The sequence below is a fragment of the Solea senegalensis genome, linkage group LG16, assembly GCF_019176455.1.
Source record: "Solea senegalensis isolate Sse05_10M linkage group LG16, IFAPA_SoseM_1, whole genome shotgun sequence".
In the NCBI taxonomy this organism is placed as follows: domain Eukaryota; kingdom Metazoa; phylum Chordata; class Actinopteri; order Pleuronectiformes; family Soleidae; genus Solea; species Solea senegalensis.
The window spans coordinates 7,320,481-7,329,185 of record NC_058036.1 but is presented as its reverse complement, the minus strand read 5'-3'; the positions used below and the strand labels follow the sequence as shown (position 1 = coordinate 7,329,185).

At 40.4% G+C, this 8,705-nt stretch overlaps 1 protein-coding gene and 1 long non-coding RNA gene across 2 annotated transcripts in view; one reads left to right on the top strand and one right to left on the bottom strand.

Annotated features, from left to right (window-relative positions):
- The window catches only part of LOC122782883, a 30,421-nt gene that overhangs the window by 2,525 nt on the left and 19,191 nt on the right, over positions 1-8,705 (top strand). The gene's annotated exons all lie outside the window — the stretch shown is intronic.
- Positions 968-8,641, bottom strand: txlnbb (taxilin beta b). The gene is made up of 10 exons (XM_044047430.1): positions 8,555-8,641; positions 6,921-7,177; positions 6,107-6,198; positions 5,826-5,996; positions 2,682-2,876; positions 2,254-2,373; positions 2,106-2,180; positions 1,918-2,010; positions 1,610-1,705; positions 968-1,513 (listed from the first exon to the last, which is right to left on the bottom strand). The coding sequence occupies exons 2-10, from the start codon at positions 7,135-7,137 to the stop codon at positions 1,037-1,039; spliced, it is 1,536 nt and encodes a 511-aa protein (XP_043903365.1). The 5' UTR covers positions 7,138-7,177; positions 8,555-8,641; the 3' UTR covers positions 968-1,036.

Below are 8,705 nucleotides of genomic sequence, written 5' to 3'. Positions count from 1 at the left end.
CTATACAGGTTTTTCCACATACAGGTGTACAACTGTAATTTAATTATGTAATTTAAATTTACTTTTAATGCATCATTTTCTGTCACTGATATTTTTACATCTTGAGGGAATCCTTCCAATCCTTTCAGTTGAATTTAAATATTAATTTATTCGATTTTTCTGGTCACATGTCTGGTCACAGGTGGCCCTCGTGTGGAGGATAAGCCAGTAGGGAATGCGTGAACGAATCAAACGAAGGTTCGAAAATAGGTGTGGTTTGACCCACGAGTCCTCATTACATATACAGTTTATGTAGTAATATTGATTTGTTGTTACTTTGGTTGGTGTGTTTTAATCATAATGGGGTGTACGTCAGCTGATGAGAGTAGACGACAAGGTGACAATAATGGCCATCTTTATTTAACCATATCATGTTTTATCTCCACTGCGGAGATTTGTTTTTCCTTCTTTTCCCGGCCTGAGACGTTTTTGAGAAGGCCACTGAGGCTTTTTAGTGTCGTAACTTGCAGCGGTTTCTGATGGTGGCGGTTTGTGGCCTGCAAATGAAAATGTATTTTGTGAATATACTGGGGGAGCCAATATCAGTGAGGACATATCATGGTCATATTATGGTCTTAATGTAATATATGGCTTACATATAGCACCTTTAAATAAACAAAAACAATCCATTTTGCATGCTGTGTTTTTCAATTCCTATAGCCGGTACATGGCTAGGGTGTAAAGCAATTCATGTTTCTCACAAGACCTGAGGACTTCATGAAGACTCCAGGTCAGCGGTCTTGGTCTTGCATGGCTGGTTTTCTAATAACAGACATTACGGCGAGTGGAGACAGCCCCCAATGTCCCCACAACAACACATTTAACCATCACAATGGTTATAACCTGTGGGTTTGAAAAACCACATAGCTATACTATCCTAGAATAAGCATCTCTTGTGTCTTGACAAATCAGGATCAGACACTGAACATTAAAGCCAGCTTTTTTTTAATTTTATTTGTATGAATCTCACAGGAAGCAGGTCACAGTATTTGCAACATCAATCAACGGACTCCATTTCCAAATCTCTCTGATCTTGGACTCCGGCCTTCTCCTCTTCCTGGAGGTGCTCGCCGTTGCTCTTCTCTATATGGACGCCCTCTGACGGTCCTTGTGATTGGCTCTCAACCGTTTCTGTGGCTATAACATGAGAGATAGTGAATGAACTGGCGATCTCCTTGAGACGGGCCTGCTCGGCTTTCAGTTTAGTCAGTTCCTTGGACAGTGGAGTCGGGGCAACAGTGGCGGGGGCGTCGTTTTTCTGGACTGGGTGGTCGTCTTCTGCATTTTCAGCGGTCTCCTTCACCTCAGGAACCTCCTTCTCTATTGGTTCAGCAGTGCTGACGTCCTGTTGACTTCCAGTACCCTGCATCTTCTCATAAAGACTCTTCCTCTCCTCTTGCAAAGCCCTGCACAGATTCTCAAGCTTCTGGTTCTTGACAATGACCAGCTCAAACTCCTTTTCCTTGACCGTTCTCTGTTGTGGATCAAAATGTATATCAGTCTTGCATTTATTTATTTTATTTAGTCCTTATTTGTGGCTGAACGCGTGAAAGGAATAAATGCTTCTTACATCTGCCACCATGTCGACCAAACTCTTGTTACAGCCATCAAAGCGAGTCTTCCATGACTGGCACTCCTTCTCCAGCTTTTTCATTTTCTTGGCCATCTACAACACAGAAAACACATTAAACCGTTCATAATCAAAGCAACTTCTAAAAATAATTTGAGCGTAGGACATTTTTGAAGTGTTAGTTTAAATCTCATGGGACTCTTTTTATTCCTATTCTTGTTTTTATTATCTCGTTACTTGCGGATGAACTAGATCATCTAACAAACATCCCGAGACGAACTTCAAATGTTCTGCAAAGCAGTTCTTACTTTGTCCATGTCCTGCTTGAAGCCGCTGTAGACAGTGTTGCTCTTTGAAACTGTGCCCTGGAATTCATCAAACTTCTTGGAGTACATATCGAGCTGAGGAGAAATGGTGGTGTAAAAGATATTACATGTGTCTCTGGGGAGGTGGAACAACAAGCCATTTCTGCTCATGATGCTCTGTTACTGTATACCTGGCCTCTCATATCGATCTCTTGCTCCTTCATGACCTTCACTTGCGATTTAAACTCTGTCACCTGTTTCAGCATCTGTGTAATATTGGAAATATGCATTAGTGGGTTAGTCTTCCAGATATGAGATTTCAAATCTTGTGGAACATACAAGTTCTTTGTCCAGCTTGTGCTTCTGCTCCGTCTCCTTCAGTATCAGGTTCGCCTGCGCAAGTTTGGTTTCCAGCAGCTTTTCTTTCAGGTCTCTGTGTTTGAAGACCTTCTCCAGGTTCTGGAAGACATTCAGGAGGATTTATGAGCCATTTTCATACAGAAAGCTCTTTCTGTTCTTGCTTAGGGAGCTTTGGCTACACATGACTGAAGCACTGTAGCTAATAAATGTAAGACCTGGGTGAAATTTTAAAAATAATTCATCTGTTTGATGGGAGCCCAGGGGACCAGATGTGTGAGGTTTTACAAGTTCAGGGAAAAGGTATGTCGTAGATTAGTACAAATTCACAATATAATGCTTTTCTGAAACTGCAACTGCAACTGTCTGGTTTAAACCTATGTCTCTGTATAATGAGACAGGAGCCATACCGTCTCTCGCTGGTCGTACTGTGAAATGAGGCCCTTCAGTTTCTCCGCCAGAGCGCTGTTCTCCTGGCACAGCTTGGTGTTGCGGCTGCTGTGTTCCTCAATTTGGGCCTGAATCTCGCTGAGTGTCCCCTGGAAGTGTGTGGTAATCTCTTTCCTCTTCAGGTCATCCTCTCTGCACCTCTGCAGGGTCTCCTCCTGTATTCAACATGTCAACATTTCAGCAAAGAGCACACACTTGCAATAGATGCAGCTACATCGCGTTGGCTTTTCGACATTAAAAGTGATTCCGACTCACTGTCAAAAAATGTCTGTCACTTAATGGATTTATTTTAAATGTATATCATGTGACATTTCCACATTAAAATATCATTAGCATTAAAGGGAGCAAACTTGACAATAACACAAAAATTCCAATGATCCCACTGAGCTCGATGTCATCAAACTAGATATTTTGTTATTGTTTTGACAATAACCCCAGTGGTAGAAATGACATACTCTGCATTTAATCCAGTCAAATATGATCCAAAAAACAATGTCTAAATGAACTTCATAAGTAGTGAAATGGAAATTTAAACATTACATGAGATGTATTGGGGAAAAAGTGGTCCAAAAAAAGAATATTTTGTTAAACCCGCCTACCTCACCTGTCCCAGTCATAATATATAATTATTGCTTTATATTAAAACAATATAATTCTAACGCCAACAACATGTTTGATTTTAATAAACGTCCAAGTATTTTTCTCAAACTAAACAGTAAACAGCCCATTTTTCTTCACGTCGTCAGTTTTTAATTTCATTTGCTGCTGCTCCAGTTGTTATCTATACTGGGGGCTAAGCATTAAATCCAATCTGTCTGGTCTAGTGGCTGCATCAGTACAAACAGTATACAAACACTAGAAAATAAACTTAGGAAACTGGAATGTTGATTCATCTATTAATATTAGTATTATTAGGGTGGGGAGAAAAAAAAGCTGCACACTTGCTGCTGCCTTTTCAGTTTCTCAGATGGGAGATCTTTTTTTCTTATATACGATGGGTTTGAGTTGTTGTGTGAGTGAAACAACCAATTTGTTTTTATGTATTTCCCCATGGCGATTGAGTGTCCCACACTTTAGTGATCTGAGGCCACGAAAAACACACATTTGTATACTAGCATCAATGATAACTAGCAACAAAGATAAACAGCACTGAAAACACTGAAATTAAAATATTTTGTGCCTGTTACAAATGAAGGATCTTAAATCCTAATCCTAATCTTGACCATTGGACAAAGTCATTGTGAGCCCCATTTTATCTCAAAAGTAAGATTCAATTTCACTAATTTTGCAAATTGAAGAAAATTGTATTTCCCCCGAGGCACACTCTTTTGGAAACACTGCACGTTTCATAGTAATTAAATGGTTAATTTAGAAAAGGTTTCTGAGTAATAGGTATACTTTTAGATTGAATTTCTGCAGACAGCAGCTTCAGGAAGGATAAGTAACTTTGCATTACTTTGTCAAAAAAAGCTTTATATTTACAAGTTTGAGTCACGTTTTAAGAAGAATTCATATTTCATAACATCTGATGCAAATGACTTCAGTAATTTAAACTTCATTACATGAAAACCTGTTTGTCATGGGCTATTAAACTACAGTATGTTTGGAAACCATGGCCTTGAGCAGCTCTGGCAGTTTGACAGGTGGGATCCTGAGCTTTGACACCATGGCTGATTTTTGGTGCAGCTGATGTCGTCACCTCCTGTTGAGCACAACATGTGCTGACCACTCTCAGCACGTGGTCATTTCAGCTGCTGATGATACTTGGGTGGTGATTCCATTTGTGATGCAATGACTAAGCTACATAGAAGAAGTCTTGGAAATAAATCCACCAGATAGGAACAGTGGACTGACAGAAGTGGATGCTAGTGCATAAGGAGATTGTGCAGGGGAGGGGGGTAAGATAAGTGCTAGGACAGAAGATGCTCTTGGAAGATCTAGGTCTTCCAAAGGTTCTTGAAGATAGACAGGGATGACCCTGTGAGTGCTCGGTGTGTCGTTCCACGCTGGTGGAACACACCGAGCGTCTAGATTGTCTTGTGTGGAGTATTGGCACCGCAAGACGACAATCCTTTGATGAACGGAGTAGTCGAGGAGTAACATAAGCCTTTTAGTAGGTGGGAGCAGACCCATGGAGCACTTTGTAGGCTAGCATCAGTGATTTGAATTTGATGCGGGCGGCTAAGGGTAGCCAGTCGAGCTCAATGAACAGAAGGGTGATGTGTGCCCTTTTAGGCTGATTGAAGACCAGACGCGCAGCTGCCTTTTGGACCATCTGTAGCGGTTTCACAGCACAGGTCAGGAGGCCTGTTAGCAGTAGTCGAGGCCTGTACTAGGAGCTGGGTAGCCTGTTAGGTTAGGTAGGGCCTGATTTTTCTGCCTGTCTGTCTGACATCTATCTAAATTAAGCGGGACAGTGGTCCAACACAATATTTCGTTTTATTTTTAAGTTAACTGCAAAATTTAGCTACTCCTAACCCTACTAACCCATGTAATCAGGCGTAGTAGCTAATGAAGTAGGAATACACAATATTGGACATTTTGCTTGTCACTTTTTTTTGATATACTCATGTCAGAGCAGATGTAGATATACATTGTCTTCATTGTGCAAAATAAATAAAGATGTAAATAAATAGTTGTTGAGCGCGCCAGCATAGAGGCCAAGGAGGTAGCAGCCTGTACAGTGTACTTTAGTTATTAGTCGTATTAGGGAATCAAGGCATGTCTGCTAATATTTGATAATACATTTTTAAGCCAATATCGGCTGATATTGTGCAGATAATATCGTGCATCCCTTAAATAAACAGTTTTTGTTGTTTTTTTAGCTTTGAATGAATTGAGCCTCTGTGAGCCTTCAAATGAACAAGCGTTTATTAGTTCATTAGTTTTCAATCACTAGATTGCAGAGAATACTGAGAAACAGAACGTCCAGTAAGTCCTGTCATTAGCAGCTGCAACTTGTAGCTGTTTCTGTTCATCAGGCATGTAGAAATATATGATTCTAAGGGAGGAAACATTCCATCTTTTAGAAAAATAATGTTTCTCACTCCAGCTATGCCATTTTTACTGGTACAGCAGTGTGGTCTGCTGAAGAGCTGAAGTACCTTTAAGGTCTTGTTGTGCCTCTGCAGCTCTCGGCACAGCCCCTCCAGTTTACTGCGAGCCAGCACCGTCCGGCTGTACTCGCTCTGCAGTTGGTCCTTCTCCTTCATCACCTGGAGCAGCTTCTTCTGCAGAACCTTCAGCTGCTTCTGATCACTGCGGTGCTCCTCCAGCTGCACAAGAACACACACATCCATAATTTTTCCTAAATACCATTCCTCTTTCCAGCTTACTTGTGGCTCAGAACACAAGTATGTTGCCTTCATTCATCATCATCACTCACCAGCTCAGCGTGCTTCTTGATGATGGCCTCCAGTTTCTGTTCAGGAGTGTCGAGCTTGTTCAAACTTTGCATCAGCAGCATGGCTTCCTTCCCTAAACAGAATCAATCAAAAGTCTCTTATTGATCTCTTTGGAAAATGAAGGAGAGTGCTGCAACATTTAACGAACTAAGGGGGTAGCTCAATTGCAAACAATTTCTGGTTTTGTAGCTCCTCCATAACTTTAAAGTCTTTGTTTTTTGGACGAAACCAAACATTTGAGGACGTCGTCAGTCTGATGTTTTGTAAACACAACTTGACATTTTCCCCCATTTTCTGACATTTTATAGAGCGATTTGTTGCAGCCCCAATCCCTGATTCCAGCTTCTTAAGCTTCTGATTTCTTAGCTCCTCTATGAGAGTAAATGGATTATTTTTGGGTTTTTTTTTTGGACTGAGATCATCATCATTTTTACATTTATCACAATGTTCTGACAGTTTATCGACCAAACAATTCCATTAATGATAAAGATAATTCATTTGTTGCACTGTCCCATGCTGATATTTAAACCATAAGTCATTATTGTTGGAACATCAATCTTGGATTAGCAGAAGTCGTTTGCTTCAAACTGTAAAAAGACATTTTAGGTAGGAAAGGCATGAGGAAATACTATTTTACCTGCCCTTGCATTGCCGATGGATGCACTTACACACGTCACAGCTCTGCTTACACACCTATCAGTTTCAGCGTAATTCTGCTGACTGAGTTGAATGGAACCTACATTAGCTAAAAATCAATATAACATTTTTTGGAGGAAACAAAAACAAACAAAACACCTAGGTTTTTGAGCATCTTCTTCTCCAGTTTCTGGTCCTTGCGGGTGTCCGTCTCTTTGACGGCCCTGACCTCCTCTGCGTCCTCACTCGGAATCTCATCAGCCTGGTAGGTGCTGATGATGTCCTCCAGCTGCTGGGCCAGGTCTTCTGTCAGGTCAATGTGCCCACCCTCGGATGGCAGTGCCTCGGGACAAGTGGGTGCGGGGCTGTTCTCCATTATTCTCAGCGAGTACTGTCGGGGTTGGTCTGTGACGGACCTGAGGAAAAGAGGTGATATTTCATCTTGTCCTGATATTGTTGTGACATGGATCAATGTGTCGCGATAAAAGTGACCAGCAGTGACTAGCTGCTAGTGCAGGTAAAGACAGTTGATCCGCATCAAAAATATGTTGTATTTACATTCAAATTAGCTTCATAAATACAGTTGGGTGTGATTGGATTCCATTTTAAAGTTATTAGTAACCATATTTGTAAAGTAGCTTGTTTAAAATGTACCGTAAAAGTTACTGAGTTACTTTGTGAACAAGGTTGGGGTTCAAAATGGACAAGGGGACACAAATCTCACATTGTTTTTAATTAAAGGCAAACCTTTACAAATTAAAGTGCTGTAAACATATAATGTATCAGTCAAAATGGGCCAAAGGTCACTAAGGGACCTTAATTAGCACCAATTCGTCCTCATCAATTTTTTTCCGGTGTGTGAATTTTTTTTATTTCTTGTATTTTTAAAAGAAATTCAGTATCATTTTCAACATTTTTTCACTTAGCGTAGCGTAGAAAAATGTTTCCAAAATAAACATACTTAAGTAAAATTAAAATTACAGATTTTAAAAAATTCCAATAATGCAAGTAAATATAATTCATTACTTTCCACCTCTGCCACTAAGTGACTGGAGGTTTACCAGTGTAAACCACACATTAAACCCCACATCCCTCAGGAAGTATAACCATAGTGGCTATATTTTAAGAAGCAAATGTCAAGTTACTTACTCATCCGTGACAATGATAACAAAGGATTATTGAATATTAGTGCACCACAGTGATTAAAAGAGTACCGGCTCACAACCAGAGCCTGTTTACGTGCATAAAATTAGTGCAGCCTTCACACTGTCTGTGCTTTCACAAGCAGAGCACATGGCACCTGTTCCAGGCCCCACATGCTATTTTAAGAACTTCTTAATATGGGCAAGTTATTTATTAATTTCTATTCCACTGTTATTGATGTCAATGTCAGACGCGTGTACAAAGGCTGCAACTATTTCAAAGAAAACATCAGCGTGCCGTCATAAGCAACCTCGTCTACAGCATGTTGTAAGAAAGTTCAACTAAAAATAAGTGACTGTAAGATAAAGCAGTGTTAATATCTTCACTGTTGACGGACACAATAAGGGCAACATTGCAGTTAAGTTTAAAAGTAATCTCTTCTCAAATTGACCTTCCATTTTTTTGGGACAAACAACACATCCATGTCTCAATAAACTCAACATCTCCTCATCTTAAACAAACCTTGTGGGGGCGTCAGAAGGTTATTCAAACAAGCTGTTTTAAAAAATGCAAAGTCATTTTTTTTTTATGTTATTTAAGAGCAAAATTATCTCAAGAGAAGTAATGCAACGAGCAAGCAGGGTTCTTACCGGGACCAAGGGCCAGTGGGGGAAAAGGAAGAGTGTCGAGGGGCTCTGCAAGGCTGCTACCACCACAGATACGACAGCTGTGATACGACCCCCTCAAAATAAACCAGAGGAGCACAGCTCACTCTGAGCAAAGAGAGAGGGAGGACAGAGA

Coding starts and splice junctions, on each gene's coding strand:
- txlnbb (XM_044047430.1), bottom strand. CDS start 7,137: ATGGAGAACAGCCCCGCACCCACTTGTCCCGAGGCACTGCCATCCGAG. Junction 2,374..2,681: donor AGTACGACCAGCGAGAGACG/GTATGGCTCCTG, acceptor AATGTCTTCCAG/AACCTGGAGAAGGTCTTCAA. Junction 2,181..2,253: donor ACAAGCTGGACAAAGAACTT/GTATGTTCCACA, acceptor AATATTACACAG/ATGCTGAAACAGGTGACAGA.